Source organism: Bombus affinis, chromosome 15, assembly GCF_024516045.1.
Source record: "Bombus affinis isolate iyBomAffi1 chromosome 15, iyBomAffi1.2, whole genome shotgun sequence".
NCBI lineage: Eukaryota > Metazoa > Arthropoda > Insecta > Hymenoptera > Apidae > Bombus > Bombus affinis.
The window spans coordinates 5,948,149-5,969,760 of NC_066358.1; the positions used below are offsets into that span (position 1 = coordinate 5,948,149).

The 21,612-nt window shown below is 28.2% G+C and overlaps 2 protein-coding genes across 5 annotated transcripts in view; both read right to left on the bottom strand.

The window, feature by feature from the left end:
• On the bottom strand, window positions 1-19,657 carry LOC126924887 (intermembrane lipid transfer protein Vps13). Of its 4 annotated transcripts, XM_050739835.1 has the most exons (61): window positions 19,513-19,657; window positions 19,037-19,439; window positions 18,026-18,112; window positions 17,740-17,937; window positions 17,420-17,652; window positions 17,216-17,351; window positions 16,842-17,088; window positions 16,540-16,774; window positions 16,334-16,451; window positions 16,000-16,246; window positions 15,673-15,927; window positions 15,497-15,596; window positions 15,175-15,417; window positions 14,916-15,099; window positions 14,744-14,829; window positions 14,549-14,681; window positions 14,255-14,487; window positions 14,043-14,180; window positions 13,821-13,965; window positions 13,528-13,745; window positions 13,292-13,447; window positions 13,085-13,219; window positions 12,832-13,004; window positions 12,451-12,752; window positions 12,240-12,376; window positions 11,840-12,128; window positions 11,502-11,758; window positions 11,302-11,424; window positions 11,118-11,220; window positions 10,905-11,051; window positions 10,605-10,801; window positions 10,397-10,534; window positions 10,183-10,302; window positions 9,934-10,113; window positions 9,664-9,843; window positions 9,413-9,574; window positions 9,188-9,351; window positions 8,994-9,114; window positions 8,569-8,745; window positions 7,592-7,816; window positions 7,315-7,530; window positions 6,867-6,908; window positions 6,404-6,466; window positions 5,478-5,681; window positions 5,258-5,395; window positions 5,012-5,158; window positions 4,793-4,941; window positions 4,616-4,727; window positions 4,301-4,539; window positions 4,059-4,221; window positions 3,765-3,981; window positions 3,515-3,690; window positions 3,320-3,439; window positions 3,133-3,254; window positions 2,735-3,048; window positions 2,539-2,660; window positions 2,272-2,441; window positions 2,058-2,172; window positions 1,852-1,983; window positions 1,603-1,767; window positions 1-1,531 (listed from the first exon to the last, which is right to left on the bottom strand). In XM_050739835.1, the coding sequence occupies exons 2-61, from the start codon at window positions 19,134-19,136 to the stop codon at window positions 1,484-1,486; spliced, it is 9,996 nt and encodes a 3,331-aa protein (XP_050595792.1). In that variant the 5' UTR covers window positions 19,137-19,439; window positions 19,513-19,657; the 3' UTR covers window positions 1-1,483. The 4 variants fall into 4 exon arrangements, with proteins under 4 accessions (XP_050595792.1, XP_050595795.1, XP_050595793.1 ...); XM_050739838.1 differs by lacking the exon at window positions 8,569-8,745 and having other exon boundaries at window positions 19,037-19,636; XM_050739836.1 differs by lacking the exon at window positions 6,404-6,466 and having other exon boundaries at window positions 19,037-19,636.
• The window catches only part of LOC126924900 (putative carbonic anhydrase 3), a 3,273-nt gene continuing 282 nt past the window's right edge, over window positions 18,622-21,612 (bottom strand). Inside the window, exons 3-7 of the mRNA XM_050739874.1 lie at window positions 21,434-21,601; window positions 21,218-21,371; window positions 21,047-21,152; window positions 20,758-20,985; window positions 18,622-20,673 (exon numbers count right to left, since the gene is read on the bottom strand). Of these exons, the coding sequence (XP_050595831.1) occupies window positions 20,503-20,673; window positions 20,758-20,985; window positions 21,047-21,152; window positions 21,218-21,371; window positions 21,434-21,601 (827 nt within the window). The 3' untranslated portion in view covers window positions 18,622-20,502. The remainder of the gene's footprint in view (window positions 20,674-20,757; window positions 20,986-21,046; window positions 21,153-21,217; window positions 21,372-21,433; window positions 21,602-21,612) is intronic.

The window sequence follows — 21,612 nt, forward strand, 5'->3', positions numbered from 1 at the left end:
TAGAAAGCAAAAGTTATTTTAATTTTCCTATGAATACAGTTTTGTTTATACAAATAATACATAACAATACAGATATATCTTTCTTTAACAATAACATAATCTAATTAAATCGCATTAAACTTAGTCATAATTATACAGTAACATATACATATCTTATATCTATCATAAGCTGTAAAAGGTATAGTGTACTGACTTTGGATTTCTTTTTCTTTTTTTTCATTTTCTTCCATTATGCATTTAACTGAACAATCTTGTAACAAAAGCTATGCACTATCCATGAACATACAGAGTATTTCTAAGAATATGTAATGATTTGAATTTAAACATATAATTGATTGAATGAGTAATAGTTTCATGCGAAGTATAATTCAAATAAAAAATTATATAAGCATTAGTGTTTTATATGAAAAATAGTTGATTATTCTACGTGCATATAAAATTTTAAGAATATACATTTTAAAAACGGAAATATATTTTTGTATATATTTTAGAAAATTATGCGGCGGCTTTAGAAATATCCTGTATGTCTATATATATATAATAACAACACAGTTATACAGGTACAGAAGTTACTGAACATAGGATGTGCGTTTGAATTTTTGTTTATACGTAAATGTGTATATAGTAAATAATTATTAAACTTACTATTAAGCGATAAAAAAATATTATATTGTCATATGATGGCGATTTTTTAGAATATCAAGTATATTACATTAACAAGAAATATTTTAAGAGATAAAGCATCAATATTCAAGTTGTGTTTTTTAAGTGCTATAAAACTATGACATATCTCTATATTGATTTTTGCATATATAACTTCTTACATAAAATTAATCAGGTATTTAAGTATCAACTTAAAATATATCTTATACCTTATGAAAAAATTACGTTTCAAATTAATAGGATAAAAATATTTGTTTAGATTTTCAAATATGTCCATGCGTATTTTAACTTTGTTTTACATACCATAATATACTTTGGAGCGAAATTATAACGCAATAATGTGATTAAGAACTTTTAACGATAATAAAGACTATAATAATTATTTTGTATAATATCAAAAAACGTGTCAGTAAGATTATATAGATTAATTAAAAGCATTAAAAGCGTCTTGTGGCTTTTACTAACATTATAACAATTTATGGAATTAGAAACTGGCACGTTTTGTGATAAAAACAGTGTTAAATCGTATAAAATATAATAAATTTAAACCCAGAATATTCAAAGCGTAATAAATATAAAACTATACTATATATACATACTGATTCTTCTCTACTTTTTGTTGATTCTGATCAAGTATCAGTCTTATGAATAATATTTGTAGAAAACTGTGTTATAATATACATATGTATATATATAGAATTTATGAAATTCAGCTTAGAAAGCGAATAGAAATTTATGATGCTAGATGATATCAATTCAATTAACTATATTCAAATGTTAAATTATATTTGCATGTATTATCTATTTTGATTTTCTGGCATTACAACTCGTACTGATTAATTTGTTGTTGCATTTTATCGCATAGAAGCTGTGAAAATTGTAAAAAATTAATTTTTTTTAAATATGTAAAAGATATTAGTATTAAATTAGACAACTTACCTGTCTAATATTATAATCAGGTATTAAAATTATTTTTGATTGATCTGTACTACCAAATAATCCTAATTTCTTCTTCTTACTGGAATCTTTGATAAATATCTGAACTCCCTTATCAACTATTTTCGGTTGTTCGCTCATCTCTTGCCACGCGTGGGTCCAATGCACCTATATTATTGAAAACAATAGAATGTCTAGTTTATGCAAAACTAATTTATTGCTCAGTTTACGAAAATTATAAAATGTACTAACCCGCCATCCGCCAAATAAATCACTATGTTCTAAGTATGCTATTCTCTTATCAGTAAGCAATAATACATCTTTGTTAATGTACATGTGATAAAAATAGATATCAGTATTCGCATATTTTCCTTTTTCTAATTCCTGTAAAAGAACAGTATTCATAAATATTACAAAATATTAAATAAGATTATGTATATATATACTTATATATTTACACATAAGATTTTATGTCCCTCAGCTTCATCTCTGACATATGGTCTAACCAAGCAGTCTAGTTGTAAAAATCTAGATGGTCTTACTTTCTTTACCTCTTCATTCAACTCAGTTGCACTGAAATAATTAATGAATAATGGAATAATTTAAATCCTTTTAGTATATCTGATAATTAGATTGATATTTAGATTGATAGACACAGTTTATCTTTTTTACCGTTTCACTGCTCCAAATGAACCACTAGCAAAATCTATAACTCCAGCAGTTGGTCGAGTAACAAGACCAACCATGCCTTTTCCAAATCCTTTAAAGAATCCTTCCACACCTTCTTCTTTGGCACCCGATATGGGCTTCATCACAACACCAGTTACACCATCAACAACACCCTAAGAGCCATATATATCATTATTCATCTCTTTTCGTTTTTGTCTATCTATCTAAAATTAGAAGTTGTACTAATTTTTATTCCTTATTTTCACTTACCATTATCAAACCCTTTCCACTACGAGCAAGACCTTCTTGCAAGTTGGCTGGCTGTTTGTTAAGCTGTTCTTGTCGTTTTCTCTGATAGTCTTTGTCAAACGTTAAGGCAGCTATACCTTTACCTATAATAAAAATAAAAATAAAATTGGAAAAATATATAGAATAATTAATTTAATAATACAAAAATCAAACATACCCATAGCTCCAGTAATTTTAGAAACAGCTCCAGCCATTCCTCCAACAGTGTGACCTAACATACTCCTCATACCAAGAAGCAAACCTTCTGCAAATTCTCCGGGCCCTTGTATGGCACCTTGGAAAGGTTCATAAAACAAATCTTCAATGCCCTTCATAGTACCTACTACTAGGCCATACGGATTGCCTATTACATCGAGTCCCAGAACGAGAACGTAAACTTGTTTAATTGCTTGTCCTACATAATGTGTTGTTGCTTCGGAAATAAGCTGTTTATTGGTCATAAAAATGTACTCTCTTTCGAAATATGCTAATCTGCAGAGAAAATTGAAATGTATTATTCCCATATGATTTATTTCCTAGTAACTTAATTTAAAATTGATTGGTGAAAAGGTTTACTTGAAGACAATATCATTAATGTCAGTTAACGTAACACCTATTCCTTGTAACAATACATTTAATACTTGAGGTAGTGCAGATGGCCCGCTACCACTACCGCTCATTGAGAAACTTATATGAATCTGGAAAAGATGATGTCACTTATAGAAATATGGTTATGATTAATTTGAAGTGTAAAGGAACGAACCTTCAAGGGAGAAAAGTGAAGTAGATCAAAGAAATTCTTCTGTTCGGCTGTAGTAATCAAACTGACGTGATACATCAGAGGTTCATTAACGAGTTCCATGTCCAATTTAAATAATTTACTCTAAAGTATACAATAAAATAATTATTATAGTATTTTAGTTGTATATTTTATGCATATAAAGTAGATAGAACTCACTTCTTCTGCATCGTTCATTTCATTTGCTTCAAACAGTCCCACGATCGCGTTAATAAATATAATATCTACTTTCACATGAAACTCTTGTATAAGAACCTTAAAGTACCGAAATTGTTGTACATTACTATGTTCAAGTAGCCGTTTAACCATACTAAGTTCAGCGAATGGTTTCATAACTATTAAAAAATAATTTAGGAAACATATAATCACACGTGTAACACTTATTTTAGTCTTTAATATAAAAACTTACCTGTGCTCGCTGTAACACTCTTTGGTGGCGGAACTGGAGCTAATATAACTGGGAAAACGCAGTCTGTAAGTTGATTATCAATTTGCAGCCTGTTGATCTTTGCGTGTAACTGCACTTGATGCACTGAAGTACGGTATTGCAACCATAAACCAGTTTGAAAAGTGCGTCGTAGACAACGACGATGTGGTTTTAACATTTCCATATTTAAATAATCAACCTGAAATTAAAATTAATTAGTGATTAAATTTAAAGTTAAATGAAAAATTATGAAATTATTATTTTCATTTACATTACCTCTAATTTTGGTTCAAGTATTACTTTCTGTATTGGACTTCTGTCCATTTGTAATTCACGTATATATTTTTGATAGCCTTCTTCTATAACCATTACCTCTCTTGTGTCAAGATTGCGCCAACGATGGTTAACAGATTTGCGCGTTTCCCACATAATTCCAGAACTAAATTATAAAATTTGCCAATATGTGAAAACTGTGATAATTGTCGAAATAATGAAAATTAATATGTGTAAGAACGTACCTAGCTATACACAAATATAACAATTCAGTTCTCATGATGTTGTTAACGAGTGAGAAGCCAACTCCGTGAATACTTATTGTTATTTCCTGTTCTATAGGTTCAAAATCACCTGCTAGTTCACAATCTTCTGCAACTTTCATATTTGTTGTAAATAGAAGTACTCGTTGTGTACCATCTAAAAATGATACATAGTATACTTCTTCTTCTAGATCTGGCAATTGAAAACCTCCTAAAGTGTCCTAAAAAATAAAATTTTTAACGTCTTTTTCATGTAAATAAAATTTTAATTTTTAATGATTTTTATTAAATATTTACCTTTCGAAGAGTTTCTTCAATTTCTTTTTTATTGTTGTCTTCCCAGACTAATTTCCGTGGACCTGCAGGATGTTCCCAAGTGTAAAACATTCTATTGTATGACTGTACGGATCTATAAAGTAATTTACAATATAATAACATTAATAATAATATTAACTTCTGCATTAATGTTCGTACCTGACATTTAGTGAACCTTTTTCCCAGAAATTGATTGTATGTGGAGTGTGATTAATAATTAAAGCTGGGGCATTTCCATGAGTGTATGCAGATAAAGAAATGTAGACTCCACCTTCACTTATTTGTATATCTACATTAATTCCTCCATACTGTTAAATAAAAGGAATTGTACAAACATAAATTACATTACATTCGGAGAGAAATAAGAACAGAACAAACCTTATTATTTAATTTTAACAAAGTCGTATGGTTCTCTGTGTAAATAAATGGTGCAGTTTTTTCAGGGTTACCTGCGATTCTAGCACTTAGAGTTTTTTGTTCATGATCAGAACGAGGCCAATAAGCTGCACATTCTCTGGCAGGTACCTATAAGTAAATGAAATAATAAATATTTTTATTTAGATACATTAAAATTAATAATATACATTGTATATTATAATTTTCCCTTTTATAAATAGCTATTACCTTGATCATAGGATCAGCTGGCCTATTACCTTCTTGGCATTCAATGAGATAATCAGAGTTATTTATCAGTACATAATATGGAGTAAATGTAATTTGTTTTGTCAAAGAATTATAAGTTAATTGATTGTGAACTCCAATCTGTAATTCATAAGAAATATTGCTGATATAAGAATATGGTGATTAAATAATGGAACTATAAATAAGGAAAAATACTACTAACTTGATATATTTGGCCATTATATTTACAAATGACTACTCCCTCACTTCCTGCAACATCTATTGGAAATTTATCTGACCATTCACCATTCTCGACTCTGATCATTGCTTTCTTTTTACCAAAGAATACTTTGGAGCGAAATGAGAACAATATTGGTCCCTTAAAATTCTCTGGATGATAAAGCACATTTAGATAATCTTCTCCACTCTGAAAATATTTATACATATAAATTTTTGTGCTAATGTTAATTGTGTTTCAATAATTTAACTGTGCATAAAAAATGCAATTAATTGCATTTTTGAACATATTTATACAATGTAACATTACATTCACCAACACCAGCTAGCTTTCTTTTATCATTTTAATTATATATCTCAATAAACAAAGCTTGAACTTATAAATTTTTGTATGTTATGAATTCTTTTTGTATTTGAAGTTTTCATACAAATTTTACAAAAACTCCTTGTATTAATGTTGCATTAAATTATTACTATTTCATTATTACAACATTGTTGCATTATTACTATTTCTATGTGTTTAATCTCATAGCAATCATGCCTTGTACGTGCCATAATAATACATATATGAGTATATAAGTAGGAATACCTTACACATAGTTAGGAAAAATGTGTAATGTTGCAAGATTATGATAGTACCACAATATGCCAACTAATAAACAAAACTGAGTATGAATGAAGCTTAGTACATTTTTTTGTTAATTTTAGAAGAGTATATGTATGTAAATGTCATTAATGTTAATTAGTAAATCATAGTTAGTAAAAAAGCACTGATAATAATGTGTACAAACATGTAAAACATTAATATATGGACACAAGTAGTTAGTTAAATATATTAGGTAGTATGAAAAGTCTATTCTACAGTTTACAAGATTAAACCACAACCAATATAAAATGAAATCAATATATCACCAAACGTGCTTTCTTCCTCTTGTATTCTGTACGTGATTGATGAGGTTTCACACAAACCAAATTCTGAAAGATACCTTTCTATGTATTAGAATTCGCAAAATTGTCAATGACGAAATTAATTTTTTCAAAAATTTTGTAAGATTACTTTTAATATTTATGATTCAACCCATGACCATTACAACTGATATAAGTCACAATAAAAGTTTAATACTGAAAAGCTATTCCAACATTCTGCGACATGCTGCTGTTTTATTACATTAAATAAATATACTTGACTTAAACAGAAAAAAGAATTAAAAGACTTATATGCTGTATTTAACGATGCACTTATTGAGAATATTCTAGGATCTTTTAAAATAAATTTTGCACACCGAGAAATATAACAGCCATTAATATATTATGAGAATTATTTAATTAACACTGTGTCCAAAGCATGAAAAATACTGTAACATGAAATCACTACCTTGATTGGACTTGAGTGTTCTTTGCCACCCTTACTTGATTTCTGTAAAATAATGTATTGAATAAGATATAGTTATAGAAAATTAATAGTTTGCAACATAATACTACTTCCAGCATGCGTAATGTGGCATAGCACTTACATATGGCACAAAAATATCATAACTCAAGCATTGCATAGAGATTAATTACATACCTAATACAATTACTAAAAAGAAATTCATATTATTGTTTAATATATTAGAGTACTTTATTACGATATTATAAAATTATAAATGAAATTTTTGTATTTATACTTAATGGTATTTTATTTAATGAAGAATTTTTCTTCTTTTTTTATTAAAAGGAAAAAGAATTATTAAAGGAAAAATAATAAGCGAGATTTACATGAAGCAGAAAATAAAATTATTGTCACTTAATTAATTGTTTAGAATCAATTTCATGATACTTACCCGATAAGACAACATCAAGCCTGTTTTATTTAACATCCAAAATGGACAATATAAAGCCATAATGATAGAACCATGTTTGTATGATGTATGCATTCCCAAATCCATTATAACTTTTTGTGCACTATCAAAAGATTCAAAAGACCATACAGAAAATTCTGGTGGATTCGCAAGTATCTCACCTTTACATGACCAATCTTTTTCTAAATAATTTGGTAACTGTAACATATAATTAAGTAAGTTATATGAGTCACAATGTATAAAAATATGATTTACTTACTTTTATGATTATATAAGATTTTCCTGGGTCAATTGTAGGAATCTGATAAGATGTGCCAGCTTCTAGAAGTTTTTCTTGTACACTTCCAGGTAAACATACAATAATATCGATAGGCAAAAAATTCTTCAAATATACAGCTGGGTATAAATGAACATTATAGATTGTACTTGCTATAGTATGTCGACTAGTACTCTCAAAATAAACTTGTTCCATTTCACCAACAACCTGTAAGTATTATAATACATTCTCAAAATATATAAATTCTGTTTTAAAATATTGGAATTATTTTTTCTCTACTATGTTATTCTATTATTCTCTCTACTACTGTCTAAGTAATAAAAGACACTTTTAATGTTTAAAGCATAACAGTAACAATACACTCCGTTTTATATCATCAATAAAACATAAAAAAAACGTGCAATAAACACATTATACTGAATACCAACATAAATTTTCAACAACTATTCGAACATTTTATGCATAATACAGATAAATTAAAAAATTAACCATAGTACATTGTAAAAACTTGTTACTGGAATGCGTCGAAATAAAAAATAAAACAGTGCCTACAAAGAAAATTAAACAAAGAAAAGTCCTATAAAATAAAAGATTTGTTCTCATAATTTAATGATTGAAAATTGTCGAGTTTAATAAAAAGAATTAAATTCAATATAAAAATAATTTGTTCATATTTCTCTGTTTTTGTTTTGTTGTAATTATATTATTAATATGACACAATTAACAATTGTAACAGAAACCATGCCAATAACCATTTCCAATCAAACATATAGGGATTCTCTATCGATAATCAGTATAATAACTATACTTATCCTACAACATTATTTGTTACAGGTATACATCCACATTAAAATTATTAACTATCTAATAGCGGCAATAAAGATATTTATTTGGCTGATATCCAACGTATACTAAGTAGCAACTGATTTTCAAACTAGTTTAGAAAAAGACGGTAGTACCTGTATAGGTGCTTCCAGATATTTTTTGTGCTCTGAGGGTAAAGTTTTCAAGCAAAGACGCTTGACGCAATCAATGAAACGACAGAATACGGATCGCCAGTTAATAGCATTCAATAATAAGCCAATAGTGTTGTTATTATATAAAATACTACCAACCACAATCATCATGAAAAACATCTAAAAGTAAAAACTGCTGCTTATAAAAGCATGTAGTGTAACTTTTTTAACGAAATTTTGTTTGATTACAGCATATGAAAATAAAAATGAATCAAAGGTACTGTTTCATTATATGACTATCAAACGTAATCGACACGTCGTGAATAATAGTATTACATGTACTACACAGTGTAAAATTTTGAAAGATAGAAATCAAATATAAAAATTTTCTAAGTGTGTACATAAATAAACACGTTTCATTTTGTTACCTTTATGTAAAATGGTTCTACAGCTTCTTGCCTCACTCGAGCTTCGCATTTTAACAGTTTTGTCATACTAACTGTTTTTTGTAAATCTTTCCAGATAAATTGTTCTAGCGAAACCATATATCTTAAAATGAAAATTAAATAAGTATTATAGAAGGACATAAAAAATACAAAATTTATATAAAAGTATAAAGTACCCTTCAACACTGAAAAATAGCCCATAAACATTTGTTGGTGTATATACAGTGTCTAGTGGAAGATTTAATTTACTATCTGGAGCAACAGTTCCCACACATTCGACTTCATTTCCACGCTTAGTCATATAATATACAGATATTGGTTGACTAAAATGATTGTGTACCTAAAAAATTATTACTTGCAATTATTATTAAAGCTTAGGAATAAGAACTTATGCAATTTACCTGTAGAATACTTCTAAGAGTAACAATAGTACTTCCTTCATCTACTATAACATCAGAAACAATACCCCATTCTTCAGAACCGTCCTTTCGATATTTCAGTGAAAAGAATCTTTTATCAGCTCTTAACACGGGTACAGCCAAAGTTCTATTAATTTCTTTAAACTTCAAAAAAATATTATATATTAACTAATCAGAAATTGTTCTAGTTATATGAAATAAACTCATAAATTTATACACTTTAAAAGTATTACCGAAATAATAAACTTATCATCGTCTTTTTCTTTAATTGTTTCAATTTTCAATTGATCAAGCAGTGGTATCTCAGTTTTTGTTGTCCTCGGAGCTAACTGTACTGATGCACCAGATTCAAGAATTACTTCCATATACGAATCTGTGTTATTACTTGTAAATTTGGATCCATCATTAAAAACCTAAAAAAAGATATGTATATTTATTTTATATACATAGTTCATAGTATTATATTTATAGTTAAAAGAACAAAAAATTCAAAAGCAATAAACCTTGAAGTGACTGCGCTCCAAATCTAAAACTATCGCTAAACCAGTTTCATTCTTAAGTACATATGGTGCTACACTTTTAGCCGCTCCTTTCCCACTAGCTTCCATAGCAGATGAAAATGCATTACCGAGTTGTTGTAATACGTCGAGACATGTTTTAGTCATGGTTATTTCCAAATTTTCCTATTGCAAAATGTCAAAAAGATTTTACGTGAAATATACAATAAAAAAAATCAATGTTTACTAACTTACAGTTGATATTATATCAATAGACATTTTGGGAATCTGATGTAATTCTTCTGTTTCACTATCTGATGTAGGACTGGCCGCACTTGCGCCTCTAGAATCCGGTGATACATCATTAAATTGAATCTAACATACAAAATGAATAAAAAGATACATAAAAACAATGAAAGAAGTTCTAAGAAATGTAACATTTCGATTTAAAAAAATTTAAATACATTACTTTAACTTTTAGTTCCCAAGGTGTAGAAACCCGCTTTTCATTTCTGATCCCCTCTATTGGTTCAATTAATGGTTCCCACAATGCTAGACAGCTATTATAATATGCCATAACTACCGACATTGTATACTCCATGTTCATCTAAAAGTATTTGAATTTTAAACGAATAGTGCGAAAAAATCTTCATTAAAGTCATACCACTATAACTTACAGTTTTTGTACTCCAATCACTAATGTTGCTTTCAAAGCCAATATGAAGTAGAAGCATTGGCAATGTTTTATTACCAATGCCTGCTTCTAATGTGAGTAAAATTGTTGGTGCAGAGATTATTGCTAATTCTGGCTTATAAACTGTAGAATCTTCATCATCAGAATATACAATATCTTCTATGGCTTCTACTCCTACTTCTAAAGAGGGAATAGAAAACATATAGAAGCAAATCATGTTAAATAGAAAGAACTTAAGTGTACATTAAATATATATAAATATATATATATATATATATTTTACCTGTTTTTAAAAACCAAAAATCATTTTCTTCAAATGGAGTGACAACCCATAATCCTTCATAATTTCGCTCAGTAATAATAACTTCCTGATCTTGCTCTTGTGTCTTTGTAACAGTATGAACTACTTTATTCAATATTTCTATGACACCTATAAATAGCAAATTTGATTAGTGATTCAATTTCGACATTAATTACCAATAATTTATTGAATCACCTGGGGAAACTGATAAGTGAATGTCTGTGCAACAAATATCAATGTGAAGTCCTTTTCCTTCTGGCGTAGAACCTGCTACACTTATACTGCATGGTCTTAGCACCTTTATAAAATTAACATTTTAATAGTTTCACATGTAGAAATAATATAAATCATAAATGAACATTTTTATAAGAATCTTTACCTGATATATCCAATCACTTCTCTTCGCGGTATTATATATACCAGCTAGAATCGATAAATCTTTTATGGTGCCAGCTATTACTTGATGTTCATCCATCATACGTACTTTCAACAGTAGTTCAGTCTGCAAAAAATGTTACACATATGAAAGAAACAATATATATCATATACTCCAATAAAAATACGTCAAATAGATATTACATTTAATATGATACAATTGGAATTTATGTCATCCATGTCCTCTAACAAAATAATATCGGGTTTTTCAATATGTATATTAACCGTAAACATTTTTTTGGTTGATGATACAGTTTGTTTCTTTTTAACTGCTGATTCGTTATAATTCTTTGGTTGCACTGTTTTATTTGTCGATGGTTCATCAGTAGTGAAAAAATCTTTCACTTTCATTAAATAGTCAAGTGACACAATAATACTAAATGAAAAGACTCGAATATCAACTGAAAACAAACTCAATTAAAAATTTTTTAATGACAATAAGGACATGTTCTATATTAATTAAAAAATATTGTTCAACTCACCAAACATGTCATTTGAACTTTGTCTAATAGTCATATCTAACATACTGCGAACAGGTTTGGATTCTTTTTCTATATCATCCATAGAAGGCACTGCCGTAGTTCTTTCCATGATTCTTGTAAGAGAACCTTGTCTATTTTGACGTATGTCGTCCAAAGTACAGTTCATAAGAAGAATTGAAGTTGCCATTAATCCATCGGCAAATATTCGACCTTTTAACGCGAAATGGGTTAAACAAAATTTCGCTAATCCATTCTCCGGTAAATGAAGCAGAGAACTTTGTGATTGCAGCTGTAATTAATTTGAATAATTTATACATATGTCATTATTAACTTACTATCCCACTATCCACAAAATAAAAATTTTCCGGTTGTATGTATATATATATTTCATTGAAATTACCATTTTTGAACCTCCCGTAAATAAAGTAATCATAAGACTGTCCATAACAAACTCAAATTTGATGGACGTGTGTGTATGTACTTGCTCTTGTGAATTTGGATCTTCTGCATCTTCTGCAGTAGCTCTTGCAAACCTATCTGCTCAGATAAAGATATAATTAGTTCATAATTTCTTTACTTTATTGTAAATAAAGCAAATTATATATTCTTACCACTTTGTCGATGTTGTAAAACTTCTACTTCAAGTTTCTTTTCGGATTGACTAACACTTGCCGTGAGCTTTGTATCTTCAACTGTTTCACTTAAATTTTTTTCTAATACTTTCAATGCAGTCGCATAGTCCTCTTTACTTATTAATATATTAATTTTATTTAGTCTACCCGACATGTCAATATCAGGTATAGATGTAAACCAAGCAGTAGATAAATTACGTTTAATGAGTAATGTAAAACTAACTGGTTCTAACAGCAATATTTCGTTTTCAATCGCGAACTTCTCCATATTTAGTCTTACGCTATTGTAAAAATAATACATTAAATAATTGCGATTATCAAGATTAGTAAATGTTACTAAATTCTGTAAATAGTTATTACCGGGATAACTTTAAATTTTGTAGCTCGATTCTCATTTCATCGACAATAGGACAATCTCCAGCATCATTTGTAACTTCTAACTTCTTAAAAACATTACATATAGTAAGGTTACCCATATCTAGTGTTAAACAATGATCGCTTTTCGAATGCATTGGTACATATATAACTGGAGCCTAGATAACAATTTCGTCATAACGTAAATGATTTAGTAAACAAAAAATCGAATTATTTTTCTACACATTTTTCTACATACTTTAATTTTTACTGCAAGACCAATACGTGCCGCGCTTTCTTTAACGTCTTTAATATTTGTCTTCGCGGCTTCTGCAGCTGCTGCTGATGCATCCTTTATGGCTTGTTGAGCCGTTTGAAAATTGTTTAAAAAGCTCTAAAAGATGAAATATTCTTTAATGCCATCTATTTACTAAGATATTTTGACTATTATATAAGATTTTTTTACCATTATACTAGTAACAAACATATTCAAAAAGACAATACGATAACAGCCCATAACAACTGTGATAGACATATTATTTTTATCAATGTCTGACGGCTCAATATTATACATTATAGCTTGGATTTGCAAGGATTCAGTATCTTCTGTCACTGATACAATCTATATATCAAAACAGTAATTAATTATATTATTACAATAAATTAACATTTAATTGATTTAATAAGAAAATAAAGACTTACATCCTTATAACCTGACGCTTCGTTAAGATCTTTAATGCTAATAGAAGATAAATTAACATTTGCTTGAGAATAGGAAGCTTTCATTATAAATCCGGCAGTGATACCGTCGATATAAAATGCAGTAATTTCTCTACAATCGCTAGTTATCTTCATACAAATAGTCCCAACTTTTGCTTGAACTTTTAGATCTACATGCTCCATCATTGTTCTTCTCCGTCCTAAACATATATGTATAATTATAATTTATAACTTCAGTTTTAAAGTATAAAAACATATAATAGAAGTGTACTTACGTGTCGTTGACCTAAGTTTTTGCTTTTGAATTTGTTCTCTTAAAAATGTAGAAGTTTCTTCTTGAATGGAAACCAAATGAGAAGGTCGTGGACGTATGCGAGGCTCTTTTTCAAGTTTACTAGTTGCTATGACATTCATTTGATCCTACAATTTAAATATGAGACAATATAATTTACGCTTTATTACTCATATACGCAAAATTTGTTGCTACTATAAATTACCTGCACATATGATATAAATTGAAGAAGATTTATAAGAGCTTCTTGATGTAATAAAACATCCAATGTTGTAAATTCTAATTTTAGTAATTGAAGAACAGATCCATGTTTCGTCTTAAATTCAGGAGATCGCTTATTTACCTAAAAATAAATATAAAAGAATTAAATTATATCCTGTGAATAATTTATTTAATAATATAAATCTATTTACTTACATTTATATACTGTACTGTTATCAAATATTCATGTCTACCTGATAACATTGGAGTGGTTATCATAAATATTTCTCTTTGATTGTAATGTTGCTTGACTTGAACTCCACCTAATCTTAATGATATCTCTTGATCATAAGTCCGTTGTAACATCTCTGCTTCTAACTGTAGTACCTCGAACTTCACAAATGGTATTATTTCATTACCCTTTTGGGATGAAACTTGTATTGCAAATTCTATAATAAATAATATAATTTTTTATTAAAATCTAACTACCTATAAAATATCATTTGTTACCTTTCATTTCAAATTTCATTTCCATATCAATTGTTTGTTTAACTGAAGTTACAGTAGAATCTTCTTCTTTCTTCTTCTCAGCAATGGTGGTAGTTATATCTTTCAGCAAAGATAATTGTGAAACAGATTTACTCTAAAAAATATTTTTTAATCAGAATGGAATATCTAATAATTGATGTATAATACAAAATATACCATAGATGACTTCTGGAGATCTGTTGGTTCCTCTTTTGGCTGCGGTATGCTCTGAGCAATAGAAAGAGCTTGCAATAAACGAATATCTAAAAAAATTAAAAGAGAATATTATATTCTGTGTATTATTAATATATACTATTTACTAAAATAAAATTTTGTCCCAAAATGATACCTGTTATATTAACAACAACTGATGGTAATTGGCCTATCAACCTTAATTTTGGAAGTAATGGATCATCCGTTACTAAACATTTGTGAAATTGGATTTCAAGCGTTGTTGGGTGTAATAATGTCATAGAATCATCCACATTTGATAATACTGTGCGCCATTCTTCACCAGGCAATGAAACTAATACCTATTTTACATTATAGTTAAATGTGATCATATCGATGACTACACATTTGATACATAAGAAATTGAAAATACATACTTGAAAATCGACTATCTTTAAAACAAATTTATCATAACTATGTTCTCTAAGATGCAATAGCACATCTTCTTCAGTTTTACCCATGCTGATTAATTGTTTAACAGATACATTTGTCTTATCATCGCCCTTTGGTTTTTCCAAAGAATGTATTTGCAAGCTACCAAGATTTACAACTAATAATGATTTCGTACTATCATAAAATCCATCATGTGGTATGATTAACTGAGAAGCTTGCATATTAACCTGTTATGTATTTATGTATTTTTATAGATATTAAATTTTGTTCATTATAACGAATGTATATTGTTGAATGAATTGTTACCTGTATGTCTAATACTGAATGCTTTTGAATAGCATGCTCCAAACCTAAAGCCGACATTTCTTTCAAACCTTCTAATTGTACGGCAGCAGCTGCTTGAAGACTGTGCATGAAAGTAATCATTTAAATGTTAAAATACTTACTGTTGAAAAATGGTATAATATATATAATATTCTTACTTGTTCAAAGTCGATGAATTTTGTACTTTAAACAAGTTAACTATTTCTATCACAGTCTGTGCATCGTAAATAATATCCACAGATTTCGATTTTACTATTATACGATCACCACATAATTTATCGAGAGGATTCTTTTCATATGACACTGATATTAAAACATTATCTGCGCCATGCTGATGGGAATTAAAAAGTGAAGGAATATGTTCATCTTGTTTCGTTCCTAATAATTTCATCTCATTAATTGATGCTGTAACTCTATAACAAAAAAAACATCATATATTAATTCAAATTTTTATCAGAACTATTTTTATAATAAAAAACACATACAAAATAGCATTAGCAGATGGTCTCGATTTGAAACCAGCCTCAACACTATGAAGTTGAAGATCCAAAATACAAGGATACTCTTTATCTGTATCTAAAATTATAATTTGTAGCTCATGTAAAAGAAATCGCGTGTCGATCATTTCATATGTTTCGGGATAATGAGCTGGTGCACTATTTTCTTGATAGTCAATCGCTCTATATAACTTTTCTTTCTCTTGTGGTGTCATTGCCTGCTCGAATTTCCGCACTAAAATATTTAAATAAATCAAAAGGAGTAAATAAGAAAATTATTTAATTTATATGCTTTAAAATAGTATATAATCGAATTTATTACTTATAGCAGCTGCAGAGTTCAATTCTTGTGTTTCCTCTGTTTGTGTACTGGACCACAAGAAACCGAACCAACCGCGTTTCGCTTTTAGATTTTTTTCTCTTTCAGCCATTCTTTCTACCTATGAAATAGAAGTAAAAATCCAACTTATTAACGATCATAAAGAATATATATATTTTTTTATGAGATAAGAGTTTTTGTCAACTAACTTCCATTTCTATCTTTTGCCTAATAATGACTAAATTAAAAATGTCCAATTTTCTTTCACACTGAGTAAGATGATCTACTATTTCTTGTGTGACTTTTTTGGTCGTTAATTTTGTTTGATAACTGTCAGCATAAGAGCGACACATATCTCGATGCTCTTTCATATGATTCCAATCCCAATTTCTACGTTTTCTACGTACTTCTTCTTCTAAGACACAAACATATGCAAACTTCCACCTGGGGATAATAACTTATTATACAAACATCTTCCTTTTATTTCTAACTATTCAGGATAATTTGTTACCATTCTTTATAATGTCCTCTATATGATGTTAAATTTGGTCTATACTTTCTAAATGGTGCAGCTTTCTGAGCTTGATCTAAACCCTCCCCTAATTGAACGATGGTTTGATATTGTTTCCTTGCTAATCCTATTCTTAATTTTTGCATTTCCATGTCTAACCATACCTTGGGAATCGTGTAGTTACTTCCATCTGTTTCTGGCTTTGGATTTAATTTTAATTTTGCATTGACATTGATTGGACCTAATACTAAACAAGAAAGAAACAATTATGAAAACATTTTTAATTATAAAACTAAGATGATGAGAAATTAATTAATTTGGTATTAATATTCGATTACATATTATATATAGTATTTCAACTTATATTTGCTTACAGTATTGATAACCAGGTGGATTATAATCTATGGTTGCAATTCCATTATGAAATAAATTTAAATAATCTGATTTTGTATTACTAAACTGTTCTAGAGTTGTATTGAGATACACTGCCAAACCATCTAGTGTGCATAACTGGAAAAAGATATGTTTTATTCTCAGCAACATCTTTAGCACTGTTTATTATCTAGGTTTCCACATACCTTGTAAATTTGTGGAATAGCATACATATCTTTTAAGTTACCAGTTGTTTGCCAAGAATCTGTACAACTTTCTAAGGTAAATGTACTCAATGTAAAACCAACTGAAAAAGGATGGTCTTTGTATGAGATATGATCTTCATATCTCACGTGTATCTTTTTGATTTCAATGTGAATATTCTTTATCATACGGGCAATGAGTTTTTCAATCATTGAATCATCTAGTTTTTCTTGTGCTGAAAGATACAAGTAAAATAATGACTGCTTAAGCTACTCAATTAAAAAATACAAAATCATAAAATTATTTAATGAAATATTGTTACATTTGATATCTGCTAATTGTTTCTTTTTTTCAACTCTTGCAAGTTCTGCATGTTTTGCTTCAAGTTGTATTCTTGCTTCTTTTTCTGCATCATAAGCAACCTGACTTGAAGGTACTACAAGTATAAATAGTTCCTCAACTATTGCATCAATTTGTCCATTCCACATATCTTTGAATGGTATTTTTAATATAAGTTTTCCTGAAGGAAGATAGAAAAATAAATTTATAAACATTAATTTTATGTTTTGTTATTTATTATACAAGTATACATAATTTGATTTACAAACCTAATCTTCCATATTCCAATCGAATAGGTAGATCCAATATATCTAATGCACTTTCTTTTATTAATAAGTCTTTTAACACTACATCACCTAAAAGAAAGAAACTATAATGTTTTCATTGCTTTTGTAAAAATAAAAAGTATATCTTAATTCTTAAACAAATAATAGATAGATATATGTTTCCAATTAAATACTGCAATATACATTGAAAAGAAAAGTACCATAACATATAATAATATTTTGTAAAAATATTTTCTTATTTTATGTGTATGCATATTTAACTCTTGAAAAATAAATGAATAGCTAACTTTTTTATACAAATAAAAATAAATTATAAAATTTGATTTACAGGATTTTGTAAGAGAAAAAATACAAAACTACACTACATAAATATTTTTCTATTATATTTATATAGTACTTATATTTAATATACAAGAACAAAATATTATATACATAGTAATGGTAAATGGATTTAAATATTTCAAATTCTATAAGATGTACTGTGATAGTAAAGCAACTAATAATAAACTAAGTAATTAAAATAGCAACTACATGGCAAAAGTAATGAAAATATTCTTTTTTTTTCAAACCAGACAACATTGAAGCAACAACATATAAATTGTTTATTTTTTTGTCTTAGCATATAACTTTATATGTTACAAAACACATTTCTTAATTTTAATTTATGTATATATGTGTGTTCATAATTTTGATACATGTACTAAACCATAAGCAATAAAGCGATAAAGTCGAAAAGATCGTAACATAAATAGAAGCTGATCTCACTTCGACGTACTATTAATATATCTGTATGTACATATTTATGAAATATCAAACTGCGTGTTATCATGTGTTATCATCGAATGCGTTTTATTTTTCAAAACTTCCTAGGGCCTTGCCGGACTTTACAATTAAGTAGAAGCGCACTCCCTATAACTGAACGCTACATCATACGTACATGGAACGCTCGTAATTTTCAAGACAATTCTTTCGTAACTGTTCGTGAATGCTTACCTCCCCATAAGCTCAGTTTTAATTGCGTGCAATCCAAATTTTGAATATACTCTCCCAACACCTTGTTCAGGAGCTCGGCAACAATCGACTCAAAAACCATCTTCGAATTCTTATTTTACGAAATAAAAAGATTTCTATAAGAAAATATTTTTGGTTCACGGTAACAAATAAATTATTTGGTCAATTTTCGTGCTCTGGATACACGTTAAACAGTAAGCAGGTCAGGCACGAAAGTAAAATCGATCGATAAGAATTGCCGCATAACCTTCAAGGTGTTCATATATGTTGTGTAGAACTAATACAACACACGGATGAAAAAAATAATCTGTGTGATCTTATGGCTGCTGTAATTATCGCCACCAAACGTTTTTAATTATTGTCATCATTCACGCTGTTGAAATCACTGTTTAAAATAAGTACACTGTCACGCCTCACGTTGTCTATATTTCAAATTTATCGAAGACGATTTAATTTACCTATACTTATCGATTAACTTTAAATTTTTTGTAATTTGGATGACGACATTGTTAAAAAATGTGGTACTGTCAATGCCTTTTAACGTGATACGTGATTACACCAACTCTACCTTCACATTCTCTAGCTACTTGCAGTCACTTCATTAGATGACTATATACACACCAAACTTACACGAATAGACTCAACTAGTCCATACAACTATATGTATGTACATACACATACGTATTACATACGACGATTGATAAAGTTTCTGCCTGTCTTTAATAAATGTATTTGATAAAAATGTATTTATTCACCACATTTATTCTTTTACATTTATTTATGAAGTTTATGTTATATTGTTCTTATTAAATAAAAGGATCTTTTATTGAACATCATTCGTCAGTTTTTATTTAGTTCTTTTTATATTACATAATTTAGTGATTTATAGTTTTAAAATAGTAGGAAATAGAAGAAAATTTCTTTGGATAAAATTAAATGGTTTAGAATAGTAAGAGAGTAAAGGCATTTAAAAAATTTCAAAATATTTTTAAATTTATTTACGATTAATACGATCAATTTGAAAGATATTTTATCTTTTAAATTTGTGGATCTTGTCAAATGAAAGACAAGGAAAGTAAACACAAGAATACTTAACACTTTTTTCTAGAGAATAAAAATGCGCATTGATTCACGTAAAAATATATATATAAACTAACTTAAAAAGATAAAAGTAATTTTTAAAGTTTTAAAATACCGCCATTTACATTATAATTATACCTTGTGATATACTATTCAAAACTATTTAATTTTGCCTTATAAGATATCTTTATGTAATGTAAATTATTTCTAAGATTACTCATAATTCTTAATTGAACATCATAGAAATTTACATTTTTAATTCAATATTTTTTTTTAATACTTTTGAATACTTTACAAAAATATATCGTATTTTATTTTCCTTAAACAACTCAAAGTTGGAAAATTAATTTAATCTAGAATTCATTTAATTACGAAAACCACTTTAAATTCGTAACATTAAAAATCTCTTCGTTATATTTTTCAACTAAATATGGATTTAATCTTCTAACATACACTTTTCTAAGTCCTATATCTTGTAATTTTCTATAATTATCAGTTAACATACCATTTTTACTGAAAAGATTTCTAAATTTCTTTAACTGCAAACAAATAATACATATAAAAATAAATTTCTACGAAAAAAGATATTGATTGGAACTAATTACAATATAGTAAAGAAGTACCTGCGAAACAGATATTGATACAGGCGCGGGAAAAATTATCCAGGTTACTACTTCATTACATGGTGGTGTAGTTAATGAACCCTTATAAGTATAAAATACATCCGTATTTTTAGGCAATAATGAAACTAGCCTTATAGGTTTATTTAATGCTATTTCATTATTTAAGAATTGCACGTTCGTTAAGGCATTTACGATAGAGTATAAGGATTTGTTATCTTCTTCCTGTAACTAAATATAAACCCTAAATAAAGTAACGTTCTGAAAAAAGATTTATTTTATAAGAACTTACTTGAAAAAAGATTCCTAGAACTACAAGACCATTTTTGTAATTTAGTGCATTAGATAAATTTGAATAAGCCCTATTTTTATGAACTATATGCATTTCCATAGGATATCTATAGGATAGATGAGAAAATTAAATAAAAATAATAAAGTTTATATATATGTTTTGTTCTTTTACCTAACACCATTTAAAATATGCTCAGATCCCCTGTTATTTTTTGCACCCCAATGAAAGTGCAAATGATCTACTTCATATTCTTGATTTATATCAAGTGAGCCTCCAAATATATAAGGTAGTCTTTTTCTTAAGTGATTATTTATATTAATTACAACTGAAAAAACAGATATAACTACTTATTAAGTAATATTCTGGGATGAAATCCAATGATAATACCTGAATGACCATTGTTTTCCAAATATAATGGACTGGGTAAAAAATCATGATAGCCAATTACTTCAAGTGCAGGTAAAGGAAGAGTTATTGATTTGGATGATGATATGGATATTGGAGATTGCAATTTTCCACCACATAATTTAAAATTTTGAATCCATGTATGTTGATCTGGAATATTG

Coding starts and splice junctions, on each gene's coding strand:
- LOC126924887 (XM_050739835.1), bottom strand. CDS start 19,136: ATGGTTTTTGAGTCGATTGTTGCCGAGCTCCTGAACAAGGTGTTGGGA. Junction 15,100..15,174: donor TAAAGATAGTCGATTTTCAA/GTATGTATTTTC, acceptor AATGTAAAATAG/GTATTAGTTTCATTGCCTGG. Junction 14,488..14,548: donor AATGAAATTTGAAATGAAAG/GTAACAAATGAT, acceptor TATTTATTATAG/AATTTGCAATACAAGTTTCA.